The following is an 18,760-nucleotide window of genomic DNA, read 5'->3' on the forward strand; positions in this document are numbered from 1 at the left end:
TAGCACAGGGACGTTCCTGGCAGCCGTGTCGGCCTCAGTTCTGTCTCGCCATGCAGCCTTCCAGTTCTGAGAGGGGCGTTCGCTATCTAGTGTGCATGACTGAGAGCAGGATTGGAAATGCCCCCTTGCATGGTGTTAGGTCTTGCAGTACGTAATACAGACATTGCCTCTTGTTTGGAAAGATTGTAATGAAATATTAACACTGTAAAATTATAATTAATAGCATGTAACTGTTTTTCTCTTGCTGTTTTTCTGCTTTTTCCTACCATTTTTTGTGCTTCCTGCTCTCTTCTTCTTCCATCACTTCGTTTTTCTTCACTGTTCTGTCTCCTYGTCCTGCTTTTTTTCCCCCCTTTAATTTTGCGCACCTAAAGGGTGAGATACTGGTAAGTACCCATATAGTGTGATAGTGCTGATAGACAACACCCAGTGATGGATGTGACCCTGCCAGAAGGAACTTCCAATGCCAAAATAGCACCTCTTGCCTCACAGAATTGAGTACGCTGACAGCAGAGGAAGAACAGGATTCCTGGAGCAGAGTTACTGGGTTTATGGGCTTAGTCTAGGGATGTAAACTCCCTCTGTTCCCTTTATCTCCCCACGTGGTCTCTTCCCATGGCCCCAGCACCATCCTCACGAGCTGAGAAAAAGGGCTTAGGGCTCGTGACTGCGTGTGCCGTGACGCTCCCACCGTAAACGGGGGCACAGCAAAACTGCTGTTTGGCATCTGTGTACTTGCTGGGAACAAGTATAGGAAGAGTCGGGTGCTGGGGTTCGGGGTTTAGGCATGGGCTGTGCTGGGCACAGGGATCCAGAACCTCGGCGCTGCTGGGTTTGACAGGACTGGACCCTGCTAGCGCAGAACCTCCCGCAGCCGTCGTGGGACGTGGTTCCCGTTGAGCTGCAGCACGGGCTTGAGCGAGGCGAGTGCTCCGGCGGGGAGCTCCGTCCGTGTGGCCGGTGGCTTGGGCACGCGCAGCGGGGATGAACCCGCTCCCCTGTTGGCAGCAGCCGCTGCCGGTGGGGACGAGGAGGCCTGTTATTCCTCCTGTTCGTTTCCCAGCTGCCTTTTGGGCTTATGAGGTTGGGCCCCAAGTGCACCCAGGAGCCGGCCACCGCGTCAGAGCGCTGCGCAGCTGGTGTAAAAACCCTGTGTGGTCTCTAGCAGGAAGCCGTCTTCTTCCWGGGTGCCCACCAGACATCACTAGTGGTTGTCCTGGTGGCGGGGAGGGGGCAAACCTTGGGTAACCCATCTGCTTCTTTAAACCTCATCATGCAGCCAGCAAAGACAGCTTTTCCTTCAAGCATACTCACTTCTGAGGAGGCAGAAGGCAATGTTTCCGCCAAACGGAAAAGTTTCAGTTTTGGTGGCCGAGCAACACCCTCTGGAGGCGGTGGGGTGGGTGGAGGGGCCCTGATCCCACTGCTCCGGGCTTGGAGTTCACCTTCACGTGTGCAGTCCAAGAAAATGGAAGTGTCTGATGCAGAAGCAGTCTCCAAACCCCTGGCTGGTGCTTTCCTTCAAAGAGCCTCCCATCTCCTYGCGGAGAGAGTGCAGGTATTGCCTCAGTCCATGGGCGACGGCCCCCACGCTCGGTCCCTGGCCAAGCGTCCGAATCCCTCGCTGGCGGAGGAAGCGAGGGTACCGCTTCCGAGGAAGATGATTCGGCTCYGGCCGATTCGGGTTGGCGCTGGGCTGGTAGGTGAAGCAAGGGCGGCTGGATTACCCGGCAGACGGAGTTCCCYAGAGCCAGGTATCTTTCTTACCTGCTGCTTTTTAACCAGTTGAACAGAGACCTGTGAAAAAGTGTCTGCATCTCAGGCACAATATGCTTTCTGGTCTCAAAAGTGAGTCTTATGAGGCCTCTCTAACTCGGTTACAGTGAAAAGAGAGTAGTAAGAGGGAGGCAGTGCTGGTGAGGCAGTCGCCSTGCCGTAGCGCAGGCAGCGCCTGGCCCGCTCTTCCCAGGGAAGTTTATATATTCTGCTCCGTGCAACCTCCAGCCACGCGCACAGAGACCTCAGACTGTTGCTCTGACGGTCTTTGAGGGCCCCGTGCCTTTTCCCATCTCTCCCAAGTGTTCAGACACTTCCATTTTCTTTTAGCACCATCCAGATGTTTCTGCAAAACAAAGGAGTCCTCCCAGGGGCCTCTCGGCTGCCTCCCACACGATGATTAGCTCTGTGCAAGGCTGCTCGTCCATCACTGGCTGTGGGAACGTGATTGTGCCGGGCGACGGGAAGGTGGAGATCTGACAATTAAGGACTCGAGGCACCAGCCCCACGACGGGCTGCTTCCGATTCGGAACCGGGCAAAGCCGGAGGCTGTCGCTGCGCTCCGGAGCGCCTCTGCAGGGCCAGCTTGCCTGGGCTGCGAGCCCTAAAACCATCGAGATGCTCTCGCTCTTATCAGTCAGTCTTAAAGGAACTTTCTTTTGGGCTCTCTGCTGTGCTGCTCGGTGCCACGCAGTCTGGCTCGGCCTCCCTCTCTCCTCCTCCTTGACCTGGGTTACGTGTGCTTCACGTGTTTGCGGTTAGAGTAAGAGGTGTCCCAGGTCCTGCCACGCGCCATTGCGCAACTGGGATGTCTCTGGCTCTGGAGGGTGCCCYCCCCTCCGTTACCCTTTACCTAAAGAAATCCAATCTTGGCTTTTTCTTCCTTTTTTTTTTTTTTAGTCCTACAGATCCCTCTCTGCTACAGCCTTGGCCCTCTTCCCCCGTGCCGTAAAGGCAGAGTGAGTCCCTGTTCCCTGTGATTCCCCCTGCAGCTGCCCYGAACCTGCCAGAGCCTCGGACCTGGCTCCCAGGACTGCAGCTTGCTTTGCTGCTGACCCTTTTCCCCATGCCCCTTCCTTGGCTCTCATCCTCTCATCTGCTCTGTGCCACCCTCCTGCTTTGTTCCTTTAAAACCAAACTCAGCTCCAATTCAGATTTTTTTTTTATGTGAATTGGGGCCTCACACGCATGAGAGCCCAGAGAGAGCGAATCAGAAGGTGAAATGTTTAAATGGACGACTTCTGCCACCTTAATCTCAGGGCTCCTTCCTTCCCCTCGCCAGAGAATCTGTATGAGTTAAGTCTTAGCTCTAGCTGCCTGCACCCGCCAGAGCACCGAGCTTTGTGTGCGTGTAACAGCCGGGATTTTGTTGTGGCTTTTACGTTGGCGGCCACCTGAGCAGTCTGAAAACGAGAGTGGCCCTGGCGTGATCCCTCGGCAGGTTCCCCCAGCAGAGCACAGGAAACCCGCGGCGTGAAAGGGCTGACGGGCTCCTCGCGCACCGGCTCACGGCTTCTGAGGCCGAGGTTGGAGCCCCGCCTGGGTCTCCTAGTCGCAGCTGCTCACGGGTGGTTCCCGTACAAGCCATAACAAACTCCCAAACTACCTCGTGTCTAACTCTTCTCTGCCTCTCCACGGCGGTTGTTTGTTTGCCTCCGATCCATGCTTCGGACTGGCTCGAATCAGCCCCCCTCAGCGTGCGGTGCCTTTCCCCTGTCTGCTCGCTACTAACCTGTGTGGTGGTACTAACGCCTGTGAAGCACTGGGGTAGAAAGGCCGCGGCCGGCGGGCGCCCGCGGTGCCGGCACGCGGAGGCTGGCGGCTGAGGGCTCCCCGAAGGCCGCCAAAGGCGATCTCGGCCGCGGGCTTTGCAGAGCTGCCGTCGACGCTCTSGGGAGATCGTCGCGTCCCGACGGGCATGGCTGTTCGTGCTGTTGAAAGCRGGATGTTAGTGCGTTGTAGCACCTCTGAGCTTGGCCGGGCTCTCTCTGRACGTGTCGGATGTGCTGGTCCCTCAGGAGCTTGGCGGACGGTCCTCTTTCAGTGCTGGTTTCTGGAAGCGGTCGCTTTTGCCGTTGATCGCATGGCAGCTCCTGCCCCRGGGCGATTTGACTCTGGCCAGATTTCCTCTTCGGAGCAGACAGCTTCCTGACATCTGGGTCACCTCGCTGCCTCGAGAGGAGGCTCTGTGCTAGGCGGGGTGACGTGGCAGAAAGCCGGGCTCGGAGGGCCTCCGCTGCCACGTCTACCTGGGAGCACGTTGCTTGCAAACAGATGGGCATCAGCTGGAAGCGCAGCACGATCTCGCGGCGGAGCGTCGGCTCTCGTCAGCTGCTGTAGGAGCCCTGCAGTAAGACCGCGGGGGTGACAGCTGGAGGAAGGCAGCTCCGCTACGGCCCCAGCGGGCAGAGAGGCTCGCAGCTCGGTCTGAAGGCGTCTGCTGTCGTCCTGGGGCCTGTAACAAGCGGCGGCGACCTTCCTTTTAGTACAGGAACAACGGGGGAAACCGCAGTGGGCCGAGAGTAGTCTCGTCTTCGTTTGACATGCTAGAAAACTCCCAGCCTGTCCCAAATATCCGAAGCTGAGGGAAGTAGATCTGCCGCCGCTGTGGCGAGGGGCCCTCGGGAGCSCGCGGGACGGTCCGGGCCGCTCTGCCTGGCCGAGCAGCGTGCTGCCCGGCGGCCCCAGGCRCTCGTCTCCGCACAGGCCCTGGGTTGTCAGCGTTAGAGGCCGGGAGTGATTCCAGCTTTAGCACGTCTTTGTTGCCCGCTCTCGCGGCTGCGAGCAGTTTTTGGTAAGTGACAGTGTTTTCCAGCAGGCAGGCCTTGAGGGATCGCAGCAGGGATTCTGCTGTGGCTAAGGCGCGTCGAGCGGCCGTAGCCACCAAGTTGTTCTACAAGGGCTGTTCCCCTTGAGGAAATTGTTACAGGAGGGGTCTCAGTGGTGTCAGTGCAGCGTGCCCCTCTTGCTCTGATGGTGCAAAGTCGGGTGCCCGACAGCCCGGCGAGGGCTCGTGTCGTGTCGCCGGTGCAGGAGCCCCGTTACCGCGCGTCTGCAGCAGGCCCGCAGCCCCCGGGGCCGCGCGGACTGCGGCTGTCGAGCCCGGCTGCCGGCTCACGCGAGCCTTTCTCGCCGCCGGCGCTGGGAGAGAGCGTGCCTGCCGGGACGGCGCGGCGACGGAGAGGGGCTGCAGGCGGGCCGTCCGCTCCCCGGGCTCGCTTACCACCAGGAACGCCTCCGCCTGCCTCGGAGAAGCCGGCCGCGGCGCGGACCCCCGGACAGCGCAGCGCTCCTTTGTCGTGCCRTGAAAAACCGCCGCTTGCTACGTAAGGCTTTGGCAACGCCGCTTCGGCACGCTGCTGCCCCGCTGCTGTCGGCTACTGTCACGTGTTGCATGTTAGACCCCTCCGCGGGGCTGCGAGGGAGCCGGCCGCGAGGAGCACGGCGCTCGGGAAGACCGGCCGCCTAGGCCAGCCGACGAGAAGGCGGGGGAGCCGCYGCCGAGCGCGCAGGCTGATGCGGGGTTGGGAGCACCGCGCGAGGTGGGGAGTGGGTTTGGGCAGGAAACACGAGGTTCGCCAGGTCTGACTAGGCTGGGGGACGTCCTGGCCGTACTCAGCGAGGGCACGTGGTCACGGAGACTCTGAGCAGAACAGGGAAGGGGAGGACGAGTTACGGGGCTGGGTAAGCTGGCAGACGCTGCTGCGAACGTGCCCTGCTGATTAGGCTTGTTCAGTTTCCTGAGACCTTTCTGGTCCTGCTAGTAGGCAGCATGGGAGCGGCTTTGAAGCAGCCAGGATGAAGGCCTAGATCCGCCTTCCCTCCAGGACGCTGTGAGGTTTCAGCGTGCCCGCGCCGCGTGTGCCAGYGGGGTTGCTGGGCCGCAGTGCCGCAGCCGATCTGCAGGACAGACGAGCCAGAGCCTCTGTTCGGGGTTCCCCAAAGCCGCCCTCTGCTTTTCTGGGTTTCACGGTCTAACTGGAGGCGCGAGGGAGATGGTGGCGCCCCTGGTCCTCTTAAAGACGAGATGTGCTCCGAGTTGCTGCCTGCCTTACCCCTTTGTGGCGTTGGGAGCTTTCGCTCTTCGTTAGCTCTGGCTGGCTAATGGGACAGCACCAGCAGCGAGGGACAAGGGATCACTGCTTTTCTCGCCCGGGGACCTGGGGAGCTCTAGACATCGCTCCACATGCTGGTAGCTTCWGTGTGCGATGGGGCCTAGAAATCTGCCTGGTTAAGGGTCTTCTGCTGAGGCTAGGGCTTTCTGTGATGGGTTAGGTGGACTCCTGGGCTCAGGAGCACTTCCCCTTGCTCTCCGTCTGGGGAATTCCCCTGGAGACTCCACAGTCACCCGTAACCTCTTCTTCCTCCCTCCCCTCCTCCCTCCGTTTCCCCCCCACGCTCCTTTCTCTCCAGGTGATCCGCAGGGGCTGGCTGACCATTAACAACATCAGCATCATGAAGGGAGGCTCCAAGGAGTACTGGTTTGTGCTGACGGCTGAGTCGTTGTCCTGGTACAAGGACGAGGAGGTAGGTGCAGGGGGGAAGGACGGATTTTGGGGGGGGGGTGGGCTCTGCAGTTTGTGAATCTCGAGCTGTTGCGTGAGAAGAGCCCTGCCTGGAGTCTGCAGCTGTGGTGGGAATAAGATGCATTTCTCCCAGCAGTGGTCCCAGCCCTTTTTCCTAGAGTGAAAGAACGTGCTGCCTATAGTTGAGATACTTGTGTTGAGGGCGGGAGAAACCTGAGAATTAGCCCCAGGGTCTGAGTCTGGTCATCTCCTGGTGTGCAGGAGTGTGGGCCTCCTCTGGAGGGTGCCCTTCGGGCGCCGAGCTCCATCCTAGCCAGCAAATTCCATGTCTCCAGACACTCCCCCGGACCTCCCGATTGTGTAAACACAGATAAACCGAGAGATACTGGCAAGTGGGGGTCGTACAAGATCCAGCTGCCTGCGCCTGCCGGAGCCCTGGGGTGGCCCCGCAGCTCAGGCACCCTCTGGGCCCTGCCTGTTTTGGGAAGGATTTTTTTAATTTGTGGTTGAACTGTTGCTGCAAGATCTGCCACACCTCAAGCGGCAAGAAAGAGCAGGGCAAGTTCAGCCGAGTCCATTAGTGCCCTGAGGACCCTATAGGCACTGGCTGTACCGGTGGGCTTGCGCCACGGGTGCCCCCGTGCTAACGCCCGCCGCCTCCGTGACCACCCTCCGCCCAAGCAGCGGATCGGGGCTGAAATCAAATCCAGGAGGAGGGTTTCTTACAGCCCAGGTTTAACCGTCCGGGCGYAGGGCCGGGCGAAGCCGGGGAGCAACGCGGGTGGAGTGGCTTCCTCCGAGCGAACGTGGTCGGAGAGAAGCTACCTCGGTTCTGTCTCGGGGCGAGGAAAGCCGCCAGCACTGGCTTGGCTCTGAGTAAAGAGCAGCTTTCCCCTCCGTCGCAGACCCCGTGGGACGGTCGGTTTATTGCCCCCAGCCCGAGGCCCCTCGCCTTCCGCGGTGGGCTCGCCACGCTCTTCTTGCGTTGTGYGTCGCCCCTGAACCTTGCACGGTCGCAGCGTCCGCTTGGGCAGGGGCTGCTGACGGGGTTAAAGCACAGGCGCTGGGGTGGAGCTGCTGCGGTCCGGGATGTGGCCACCGCTAGCGGGAAAAGGCTCGAAGTTCAGAGGGAAACGCGATCTGGGCCGGGCAGGAGCTGGCCGCGGCGCGTGCCGCCCTCGCAGCCGAGAGGGCTCGCGCGGTTTCGTCCCCGCTGCCCTGCTCCGTTCCTCGTGGCCCCGGGAGGATTTGTCCCGTCCCTGGGCGCCGAGGGATGAGGCTTCGGGAGGGTTGCCCGGTGTCCGGGAAGGGGCAGCCCCCGGCTGCTCGGAGCCGCCGGCGGAGCCGGCATCTCTTCCGAGCGCGGCTCCTTGGCATCTCGGCCACGGCCGCTTTCAGATTTCAGATTTTCCAGCGTTTCCGCCCCCGCAGTCTGAAACGCGGCCGGTGATCTCGCCTTTCCCCTTACGTCACCGGCCTCCCGGCCAGACGCTGCGGGCAGAGGGGGCTGGGAGCAGCCGAGAGGGGCGAAACGGGGCCCGGGGACCGCGGGAGCCGAGCACACGCGGGGCAGAAACAGGAGACACGTAGAGAACTTTATTTGCAGCGGGACGGCAGCCCCCGCGGCGCGCCGGCGAAGCCCGGGCCGCCTTTGTTCGGCGCGTTATCTTCCGAGCAGGCTGCCGGCTCCCCTCGAGCGCCGCTGCGAACTTAATTTGCCTCTTTTCCCCTGCCGCCTCCCCCCTCCCCCCCCCCMGAAGCCCCCYYAAAGGCTGCAAGCGAAGGCAGCGCGTCGAGGGGATAAACCCGCGGCGCGGCGGCCCGTTTCCGGCGCGGGGGCCGCTCGGGGGGCGCTCGCCCGGCCCCTCCGCTCCGGGTAATGAGAACCAGCCGCCGCCTGTGAATGGGGCTCTGTTCAGAGCGCTCCCTGCCCCCCCGGCCGCCCCTCCGCACGCGGCTTCTCGGCCGGGCGCCCCGCGGGGAAGGGCCGATGCCCCGGGCGAGCGTCCCGGCTCAGGGGCGCGTGGGCCGGGGTGGGGGGGCTGCACGCGGCCCCCGCGGTCGCCCCGTTTTGCCCGGCCCCTTCCAGCAATTCCGGGAAAAAGGCGCCGCGCGGACGAGCCCGAGAGCGAAGCGAGCGGGTCCCCCCGGGAAGGGCTGGGTCCGCCGGAGCCCCCCCCTTACCTGCGGCTGCTTGGGCGCTGCGCGGGCGCTGCTCTGCCAAACCCGATCTAACCAATGTGCAGACTACTGTACAACTTTATACCCTCCTGAACAGGTAGTCTGAACACTGGGCAGGCTGGGCTGGATCCGTCTCCGACTTCCCGGGGCATCCGCGGGGCGTCTCTCCCCCTCCCGGGGTTTTTTTAACAAGGAGAGGAGCCGATCGGCGAAAGGAAACTGCTTTGTCTCTTCTGACGTGGCAAAGTCTGCAACCGAATCCAGTCTGGAAAAAAGTTGTGGGTTTTTCAGGAAATCATGAGGAGGAGTGTGGGGCGGCGGTGGAGGGGGGCGCTGGGGGAAGGGTTTCGGTTCGCGGCCTCTCTACAAAGGCGAACGTCACTTTTGGGACCGTGTGCGCAGCATCTGGAGACAAAGCGGAGCTGGAGTTGTTATAAACAATTCCAGATGTGGCGTTTCGGCGGCGAGACGGCCGCGCCGCTCGGCCGGGGTGGCCCCTCGGCGGGGCCGCGTCGCGGCCTCCCGGACGAGCGGCGGCCTTCGTGCCAGACGGCGAGGCCCGGCTCCTCGCGCCGCCCCCGCCGGCACGGGCGGATTCCCCGGGGGGCTGCCAGGGCGCGAGCAGGGCTGCAGCAGGGCAGAGTCCCGGCAGCACCAAAGCCCCTTCCCGGGCRGCTTCTTTCCTAGCGCCGCTGGACGCTCCCAGTGCTGGCGAGAAGGCGAGGAAATCCGGGAGCTAGATCGGTACCCAAYGCGGCGGTCCGGTCCGCGGCGTCCTTGCAGCGGAGCCGCGAGCGTGGCCTGTCCGCAGCTAGGGAGCTGCTAATTCGGGGGAAGGAGGGAGGTTTCCCGGTGGAGCGAAGGAGCGTTGCTCCGTSCCGGGCGACGCTCTCGGCTCCCGCCAGCGGTCTCGTGCCTGGGTGCGCTGGGCAGCTCTGCGAGCCGAGCTGCAAAGCCCGTTTGCTCTTGGGAGGCCTCCTCGGCTGAGGATTTGAGGAAATCACTGGCCCCTCCGTTGTGGGAGCTAACTCTGAGCCCTGAGCGGGTTCCTGGAGGGTGTCGGAGGAAGGCTGGAGAAGGGGCTTAGCRAAGCGCCCGTGTGCTTGCTCACTCTCATCCTCGTCTTCCCTCGTGTCCTCTCTTCAGGAGAAGGAGAAGAAATACATGTTGCCTTTGGATAATTTGAAAATCAGGGATGTGGAGAAGGGATTTATGTCCAATAAACACGTCTTTGCCATCTTCAACACAGAGCAAAGGTAAGGGCTGTGAGCTCAGAAAGGAGACTGGGTGTCCAATGTGGGTATCTCCTGAAATCTCCGGGTAGGGCACCGGGCTCAGAATGTGGAGTACGCTCCGTGGTTGACTGGCTGATCGCGTTGCCTTGGCCTTGGTCAGCGCCCAAGCCATGTGTCCGGCTTCCCCTTCCACTTGGTATTGTGCTCCGAGGCAGAAGCAGCTGCAATCTGATGAAGGAGGATTTCTCTAGAGGAAGCAGCAGCTGCCAATATTTACACACACATTCTGCAGGGATTTCAGGCTTCCTCTGGCCCCTTGGTGGGAGGACTGGTGGTGCTGGAGACCTCGCTTGTGCTGCGTCCCATGGGCCCGCTGGGGTGGCCGGTGGAGTCTCCTGCCTCCACCATAGCTGATAACCAGGCCTCCCGCTTGACGTCAGCCCTTGGTCTTTACACCCAGCTCTGTTCCTTCTTGCCCAGGAACGTGTACAAAGATCTCCGTCAGATTGAGCTGGCCTGCGACTCCCAAGAAGATGTGGACAGCTGGAAGGCCTCTTTCCTCCGAGCAGGAGTTTACCCAGAGAAAGACCAAGTAAACAATCCCCCGACTTGTCAGAYCCCCTCCCAGGAACAGGCTGGCCAAGGGGCGCAGCCCAAGACCAGCTTGGGGAGAGGCTGCCAGAGAAGCCTCCAGACTTAGTAGTAGTGAGCTGTTGGCTTCAGTTCTCAAATTTTCAGTCCYTGTGTGTTATAGTAGGTTCTCAGGCCCATGTAGATACCGCGGTGGCTTCTCCCTGTCTCACAGTGTCCACGAGTCTAGACTGATTGCCCCAGAAAATGCTTCAGTATTGCAGAATATACTGAACTTGAGCATGGTGCTAGTTTGTGCTGTCCAGATGAATCTCTTAGTTTCTTCTGAGCTATGAAATCAACCCTATTTCTGAAAGCATCCACAGAAATACGTGGAAAAGCTGGGGAGTAATTGTGGAGCGGAGGGGTTTCAGGCCACTCTTGTAAACCAGTCCTGGATGCGAACCCCCTTGGCCACGTCTCTCCTCACCCGCCATCACTAGGAGTGACTTGGCTCCAAACGGGTCTGTGAGATCCTGACGGTAGCTTGTGCCCTGGTTTCCCTGCGCAGACGGAGAACGAAGATGGTGTCCAAGAGAACACCTTCTCCATGGACCCTCAGCTGGAGCGCCAGGTGGAAACCATCCGCAACCTTGTCGACTCCTACGTCAGCATCATCAACAAGTCCATCCGGGACCTCATGCCAAAGACGATAATGCACCTCATGATAAACAATGTGAGTGGCTGTGTTTGGGGCAGGGGGGAGCCTTGGCCTGGCTGCAGCCCACCCGGAGGGACGGGGAGCTCCTGGGYCCAGGACGTTCAGGGGCAGCACTCGCTGGGGAGGAGTCGTGAGCCCCCTCGGCGGATCAGCTGCACCGTGTTTGTCGCTGGGCCAGARCGCAGCAATGGGATTTGATGATCTTTCGATTCTTAATTTTCCCGTCTTTGTGCTGTAGCTGCTTGGCTGCAGCTGTGCTGAGAAGGCAGTTTGAATCTTGGCATTTGCTCCAGCCTGGTTCTAGCGATCCCGGGACGCTAAACCATCCCGCAGCTCCTGAGCGGCTGGGGCTCCGCTCGCCTTCCGGAGCTGGGATAAATGTGTCCTGGCTTCCTGTGCTGCTGTAGGTCCTTTAGCTCCTGCTTCCCCAGTTCCCAGTCTCGTGGGTTTAGTATCTCAGGGCTGACCTCTACTTGCCGTCGGTTCTCTGCAGACCAAGGATTTCATCCACTCGGAGCTGTTGGCCTACCTGTACTCGTCCGCCGACCAGAACAGCCTGATGGAGGAGTCAGCTGACCAGGCGCAGAGGAGGGACGACATGCTGCGRATGTACCACGCCCTGAAAGAGGCCTTGAACATCATCGGCGATATCAGCACCAGCACGGTTTCCACACCGGTCCCCCCGCCCGTGGATGACACGTGGCTGCAGACGAGCAGCGGGCACAGGTACGCCGGGCAGGGACGGGCGATCGGAGAAGGAATTGGAGGGGTGGGCAGCTCGGATTCGGGAGAGGGCCCTTGCCTTGGGGCGCAGCGGCCGCTAGCCRAGCGCCCCTTGCCCTGAGCTGCTTCCTCTCCTCCGCAGCCCCCCGCCTCAGCGCAGACCTGTCTCCGCCGTCCTGCCGCCGGGCCGGCCGCCCGCTGTGAGGGGCCCCACTCCGGGGCCGCCCTTGATCCCCATCCCCGCGGGGGGACCTTCCTCCTTCGCCGCTCCCCCCATCCCGTCGCGCCCAGGACCTCAGAACATCTTCGCTGCTAACAACGACCCCTTCTCAGCCCCTCCTCAGATTCCGTCGCGGCCGGCGCGCATTCCCCCGGGCATCCCTCCAGGCGTGCCCAGGTAAGAGACCTCGCGTCAGCCGGCTGCCCCCGTGCCCGGGGGGTCCTCAGCCGGGCTCCCGGCCCTCCCCAGGAGGTGGGCATGGGGATACCGGCTTCCAGTGCTGCGTCCTTGGGCCGCGCGCTGGCCCGAGCTCRCGTTAATGCCGCCGGCGCCTCCGGRGGCTGAGACCCTCAGTTAGAGGGGAGCTGGCGCGCAGGTTTTCCCAGCATAGACGTTCTTCCTGGCTGGAATAGCACCTGCGAAGCAGCGTGTATCCCGCAGCGTAAGCCCAGGATGCAGGTTCCCATCCTCCCAGCAGCGGAGGTGGCAGGGACGAGGCAGCTGCCCTGCAAGGCTGTGCCGGGCAGCRTTCCCCGAGGCGGCCGTGCTGCCCGCGAGTCCCTTACCGCCCGGTGTGCCTCTGGAGGTCCGTACAGACGGATCGGTCCGTGCCGGCCGGCTGCCGGTGCCTCCCGGGACGCGGCAGGTCCGTCGCTGCGGCGGTTAGGGAGCGCCTGCGCCACTGGCGGGCAGCCTGGGCGGCGATGGAGATCCCGCCGGATCGCGGAGTCGGCTGGGTTAGTGCCGGGCCGTCTTGCCTCGGTCTGCCCGTCTGGCTGGCTTTGGGCCCAGCCCCACTGGCGTCCCCGATTTTTGGCGCTGTTGGGGTGGGGGGGGAGGAAACAGCGTGGCTTAGCAGGGAGAACGCGACCACGGTCCCGTTCCCAGCTTTGCTCTTCCGCGCCCGCCTCCCACCTGCAGGGACGCGGCTCCGGAGCGAGCTCCGCGTGCCGGGAGCGGCGGGGCGCAGCGGAGCCGAGGAGAGCGGCCGGCCCAAGGAGCCGCGCCGGGTCTCCCCCGCCGCCGTCCTTCCCCCCGGCTCACGCCTCTGTTCCCCTTGTTGTTCTYTCTGCAGCAGAAGACCCCCCGCCGCGCCGAACCGGCCGACCATTATCCGACCGGCCGAACCCTCCCTGCTCGATTAACCGCCCAGGGGCTGCTAGCGACTCCCGCGTGCCCGGAGCGGCTGCCCCACGCCTGCCGCTTTCGTTTGCCGTTTGGGGGGAGAGGGGGGAGAGGAGGGGAAACCCCGCGTCTAATCTCTTGTTTTTAAAACCATCCTACCTGTGATCAGTCAGCAGAGCGGTTCAAGCCAAGGCCGATCCCCACCAGCACGCCGAGTCCCCTCCTTGGGACGGGCGCAGCGCATCCTCGCTTGTAAATACCGATGGCATCAGTTAAGGATGGGCGATGCCCCCCTCCCTCCCTCCTCTCGGCCGCGTCCGAGCTGGGAAGCGGGTAGTTGGCATTACGGTGCGAGGGGCTGGCGCGGGACGACCCGCCGGCGCCGGAGAAGCCCCCTAGCACTAGGTGCACCGAGTCCCGCTGTGCCCCGTGTGTAATAAACCGCGGAGGAGTATGTTCTTTGGGGATTGAATATTGCACTTTGTCAGAAATCCCCCCTCTCCCCCTTCCTCCGACACGCAAACGCTCAGCGTTCTTGCCTTGGGATCGTCTGAATGTATGAGACGGGGACGGGAGAGCTCTGAGAGGCGGTTGACTCAAAGACTGTCGTCTTTTTTTGGCTGTGTGCAGAATCTCCTAAAGCTGCCGTTGAGGCTGATCAGATTCCTGCCTATATGCTTTCTTCTTCCTTTTCCTCCTCTTCCTCCTCCCCCCGAGAATTTTTGTATTAATATATTATATATAAAACATAGTGATTTTTGTTTTTCTCTCCTGAACCCCTTACCTTGAAGTTGATTGCTAATCTGACCATAGTCTATATTTCAGTTTTTATAGCTTTGAGGAAAATTTATATATGGAAAATGATGGGACTGCAGATAGCAATTTGCTAATAAATCTAATACGCCGCAAGCAGGAGCAGACTGTCCAGGTAGTGCTTTTCTCAAGAGGTGCCGCTCAGCAGTAAACCTCAGGTATTTCTTCTGCAACACCTGCACTCGCCCCGGTCTGTAATTGGTGCTCACCTTAAAGTGGCCAGCAGCGCGCATGCCGAGACGGTGCCTAGACCGACTGCGAGCAGCGATCGTCAGCGACAAGTGAAACCCAAAGCCAGGCTGACCCCAAAAAAGAGACTGGAATAACGGGAGGAGACGTGCGGAGAGGTGGGTCCTGTGCAAAGAGCGCGTCGGAGCCTTCCACCTCCCGCTTGCAGGCGGCGGGGAGCTCGAAGCCGCCCTTGATGAGGGCGGGCCTGGGCCGCCGGCGGCTGTTTGGGCCCCGGGGGCTCTCCGACGCCTGCGGAGCCGCAGCTTTTCCAAGCCCAGGGAGGAGGACGGGGAGCGTTCGGCCCCGCTGCGCCGGGCGGGAGAGTCCGGCCGCCCTCCGAGCCCCCGCGCGCGGCACGGGTCCTCCCGGGCGGTTCGGCGGCCTCCCCCGAGCCCCGCGGAGGTCGCGCGGCTCCGAGGACGCCCTTAGCCGGGGGGAGCTTTGCAGTCGCAGCCTTGCTGTAGCGCCCGCGCCTTGAGCCGGCCGTGCCTCGGACCTCCTTCCCGGAGGAGTTAACGGCGTGTGCGCTGTCCCGCGGGGCTCTGGCTGGGAGCAGAGGTTGTAAATACTTATAAAGACTGTTAATTGTATAGGAAAAAAAAAKTTTTTTCAAAACATCAACTCCTTGCCGCCTGCAAGCCCGTGGCTCGGCCGGGGCGCACGGGAGGGGGCTGCAGCCCGGCCTGCCTTAACTCTGACCCCCGTCGAAGAGACTTTTCCGCAGGGGCCTGGGCCGCCCGTCCCTAATCCCCGGTGCTAACCCCRGCCGGGAGCAGCGCTGGGAGCCGGAGAGCCGCCGCGGCTCTGCCCGGCCCCGTGGCCCGGCGCCGGCCGCGCTCCTCCGTGCGCCGTCCCCTCTCCCTGGTGTTGCCCCTGCTGAGACGGCCCGGGGGCCTCCGTCGCGCTCGTCCCGCGTGGCCGAAGCGGCCCGTACGCGTCTCTCCTGTTCCTTCGGTTTGCCAATGTGTAAGTGCCTCCATTCTGTATCCTATTAATAAACTAAAAAGAAAAAAAAATAAAGGGAAAAAAACTCTTCTGGTGAAAGTTCCGGGCACTTTGTGGTGTTTTCTGTCTCATCCCTACCTTCCCTCCTGTCTTTTCCTCCGGTGTCTGGCTGCGACCGAGGGGCTTGGCGAGGGCTCGATGCCGCAGGCGGCAGCCGCGACCCTCCCGGACTGCGCCGCGCGAGCCCCTCGGCCGCCTCCTTCCAAAAGGGAAGTCGGGAATTCCGCAGCGGCTCTGGGAATTCCGCAGCGGCTCCGGGAGCCGGGCTGCAGAGCTGCTCCCCGGGGGGCACTGGCTTTCCAGAACCCCCCCCCCCGGACCCGGCGGGTCTCGGTGCGAGCCGGAGGCATCGCTCCGGCCGAGCCAGGACGAGGCAGAACCCGCCGCTCCTTTAGGCCTGGCCGCCGTCCTCCCCGTGGCGGCAGCGGGCTGGAACTGGGCGGCCCTGCGGGGCCCCGGGCGGGCGCCGCCGTCGCTGCTCCCCGGGGGCTGTTTCTGCTTCGCTGCTGCTGCTCGCCGGCGGTGCGGCGCCGGCCGGCCGCAGGCCTGGCCACGCGATGGAGCTGCAGGACGCGCGAGGACGGGCCGGGGCCGGCCGAAGCCTCTCCTCCTCTCCTGGCACCGCAGCAGCGCGCAAGCGTGCGAAGCTCCGGCGTTGCGAGCGGGCAGGAGGGGAGCCCGAAGCCGGGTGCAAAGCTWAAAGGGGATTTGGGGGGTTTTGCTGCCCGCAGCCGAGACGGGGGCCRCCGGGAGCAAAGTCGCGGGGCCTCGGCCGAGTCGCTGCAACCAGCCACTAATTGGAGGAATCTAACGAGGGAGCTGATGAAAGGCGGTCGCCTTCCCAGCTGGCCGAGATCACCAAGCCCCTTCCCCTCCTGGGCCTGGCCGGGCTCCCCCGGAGCGGTTGGAAGCGCTCCGGGAGGGCGGGAGCTGCCTGCCGGGATGCAGCGCAGGRCTCTGGGTAGCACAGATACGTGCAAACACCTTTTTTTTATTATTATTATTCTCCCTCTTTCTTTCTTTCTTGCAACCAGGCGCCCGGCTCCCTCCCGGCCGTTCTTCTGACCAGCCGCCAGCCCCGCTGCTCCCCACCGGCTCGCGCCCTCCCAGGCGGCTCTGCCGGGCGAAGCCACGATCCGCGAGGCCGGAGACGCCTCTGCCACCTCCGCCGCGCGGCGCCGGGGATGGGACGCGGCCTCGGCTCTCGAGCCAGGCACAAAGTACGTGGCAAGGGGCGCGCGCACGAGGGGGTTCCCGGTGCCGGGAGGTTCTGATCCTGGGCAACAGCATCCTCCCCATCGGCTCCCACGGCAGCAGGGAGCCGCAGAGCCGGATTTGGCTTTCCTCAGGCCGACCGACTTCTCTGGGCTCCTTTCACCTCCGTCACTGTACGTAAACCGGGATCTAACGGATAAAGATCCCCCTCCCTGAGCGCGGGAGCGGCTCCAGCTCGCCTCGCCCCACCTGCAAAGTTGCGGGCAACTCTGCACTGACCGAAGGGATTTGCCCTTCCCTTTCGCGGGCGGCGCGCGAGGGGCCCAAGGGGCGTCTTCCAGGGACGCGGCGGGGGCTGAAACGCATAAAATACCTCCACGGTTCACCCCATGCTTGGAGTGTTTCTTCTCCCCCCCCCCCAACCCAGCTGCCTCCCCCCGTTTAGGGACGCCAGGGATACTTGCGTGCGGGCAGGGCTGGGCCGGGCCCCGCTCCCTGCCTGATAAGCGATGCAGGACGGAGAACCCTCTCCCGGTGCCCTTTTCCCTCGGGAATACGCTCYCGTTGCCCTCTGACTCCCCTCGGTTTAGAGGGCAACGGCTGCAGTTCGTACAGCCCCGGGGCAGGACTAAGACTATAACCTAACTCGGGTTCACGGTGACTCGTCGCCTTTAATGCTCAGCGGAGATTTCTTCCTAAAAGGCTTGGTCAGGTGGAGCTGATGGACGGCTCCGCGGTGAGTAAACGCAGCCAGGTCATCCAGCCACGGATCTGCTGCTCGAAGGGGGCCCGGGACCGGGAACACGTCCCCAGAGCAGAGGTGCAGCCCTGGACACCAGATCCTTCCACGTGGGGCAGACTAGGAACGGTTTGGGGCTCAGCTGGGGCAGGGAACACAGATGCACCGTGCCCAAAGGGGGACAGGCGTGGCACCCTGAGGGGCGGGAATTGCAGAGAAGGGGGCAAATATCCCCTCAACGTTTCGAGCCGGAGGCAGCCGAAGCAGTGGGATCCCGCGGGGAAGATCCCAGTGTGCGGGCAGGGAAGGAAGCAGAGGGGCCGGCGCTGGCTGGAGCCGGGCGCTGCGCAGAGCCGCCCGCGTAGGTCGCGTCCCAGTGAAGAGGAGCAGCTATGGGAATCAGCCGCGCTCGCGTCGCGCGTCCGGTCCAAGGAAGAGCCGAGGAGAGAAGCGGTTTCTGGGCGCGTTCCCGCGGGGAGAGGGGACACCGGCGCCACGTGGGTATCCCCGGCTCCCAGGGGAGAGCGGGACGCTCCGGAGACACCGCCATGGGGGGGAAACGGACCGACTTCGGCCCCTCGGTTTCGCACCCGCGGCGTCCCAGCGTGACTCCCCTCCCCTCCCCGGCCCCTCCGCTCGCTACGGCTCCAAAGCACCGATGCCATCGGGGGTAAAATCTGGCCGGTTTTAATCCCCGCAGCCAGGGCGGGGAGGGGAGAAGCAGCAGTTTGAGATGTAGTCAGTCGAGCGGGCGGAAAGGCGYGCGTCCCTCCGGCTCTGCCGTCGGCTCCGTACCGTCCCCGCGGGCAGCAGAGCCCCGTCCCGGCCGCCTTCTACGTCCGCACCTGCCTCTTGTCCTCGAAGAGGCTCTTCAGCATGTACACCTGGAGGAAGGCCACCACCACSAGCACGCCCAGGTTCACCGCCGACCAGAAGTTCACCCGGCCCAGGTTGCTTTCCTGCAGGTTGCGGTCCCTCGCTTCGAAGGCTCGCAGCAGCGTCTGCATCTGGATGCTCCGCTCCAGGCGGCTCTTCATGGTCTCGATGGATTCCTGGGCACAGAGCACGGAAACGCCAGTCTGCAGCTGGGACCAGTCGGAGGCAGCAACTGGGCCGAGCCCTGCCGGGATTCCCGCCTGCCTCCCCCCAGCCCTTCGCACCGTCCCCACCGCCCACCTTTATGTCCTCGATCTTGATATCGAGCATGTCTTCGGGCTCCACCGCCTCCATCCAGTTGTCCGCGTCGTCGTCATCGTCCTGGGCGCTGTCGAAGATGAGCTCGAAGAACACCAGCTTCTCCGAGATGGTGCTGAAGGAGTTGTCGAAGCAGAGCTTGTAGTCGCCGGCCTCCGTGGGCTCCACGCTGCAGAGAGGAGAGCGCGAGGGTGAGCGCGGCGGGGCCAGGCCGGGCTGCGGCGGGGCGGCACGACGGYGCGGGACTCACGTGTGCACCCCGTCCGATTTCCGGTACTCGCTGACCAGCAGCAGCCCCGAGGGGCTCTCCAAGGAGAAGTCGACATCCAGCCCGGCTCCGCCGATCACCTGGGGCGGCGACGCGGCCGTGAGCAGCGGGGACGGCGGCACCGGGTCCGTCCGTCCGTCCGTCCCCCTCCCAGTGCCCCGATTCCCCCAGCACCAGCCCAAGAGTCCCAGTGCGCCAAGACTGTGTCCCTGGCCTGA

The 18,760-nt window shown here is 63.0% G+C and overlaps 2 protein-coding genes across 6 annotated transcripts in view; one reads left to right on the plus strand and one right to left on the minus strand.

Moving 5' to 3' along the window:
- The window catches only part of DNM2 (dynamin 2), a 40,147-nt gene extending 23,421 nt beyond the window's left edge, over positions 1–16,726 (plus strand). For 2 of the 5 annotated variants that reach the window (XM_085320763.1, XM_085320764.1), the window contains exons 14-21: positions 375–386; positions 6,190–6,303; positions 9,630–9,739; positions 10,199–10,310; positions 10,860–11,024; positions 11,503–11,735; positions 11,875–12,129; positions 13,028–13,992. In XM_085320763.1, coding sequence (XP_085176889.1) covers positions 375–386; positions 6,190–6,303; positions 9,630–9,739; positions 10,199–10,310; positions 10,860–11,024; positions 11,503–11,735; positions 11,875–12,129; positions 13,028–13,097 — 1,071 coding nt within the window. In that variant the 3' untranslated portion in view covers positions 13,098–13,992. Of the gene's footprint in view, positions 1–374; positions 387–6,189; positions 6,304–9,629; positions 9,740–10,198; positions 10,311–10,859; positions 11,025–11,502; positions 11,736–11,874; positions 12,130–13,027; positions 13,993–16,160 lie in introns of those variants that run through there. The other 3 variants (XM_085320765.1, XM_085320766.1, XM_085320767.1) reach the window with 2 other exon arrangements.
- Positions 16,727–17,751: 1,025 nt separating this feature from the next.
- The window catches only part of LOC146586741 (transmembrane emp24 domain-containing protein 1-like), a 3,998-nt gene continuing 2,989 nt past the window's right edge, over positions 17,752–18,760 (minus strand). Inside the window, exons 2-4 of the mRNA XM_085320768.1 lie at positions 18,525–18,756; positions 18,257–18,443; positions 17,752–18,132 (exon numbers count right to left, since the gene is read on the minus strand). Of these exons, the coding sequence (XP_085176894.1) occupies positions 17,914–18,132; positions 18,257–18,443; positions 18,525–18,756 (638 nt within the window). The 3' untranslated portion in view covers positions 17,752–17,913. The remainder of the gene's footprint in view (positions 18,133–18,256; positions 18,444–18,524; positions 18,757–18,760) is intronic.

Source organism: Rhea americana, unplaced genomic scaffold, assembly GCF_003343005.1.
Source record: "Rhea americana isolate MKP2758 unplaced genomic scaffold, rheAme1 scaffold_659, whole genome shotgun sequence".
Lineage (NCBI taxonomy): Eukaryota > Metazoa > Chordata > Aves > Rheiformes > Rheidae > Rhea > Rhea americana.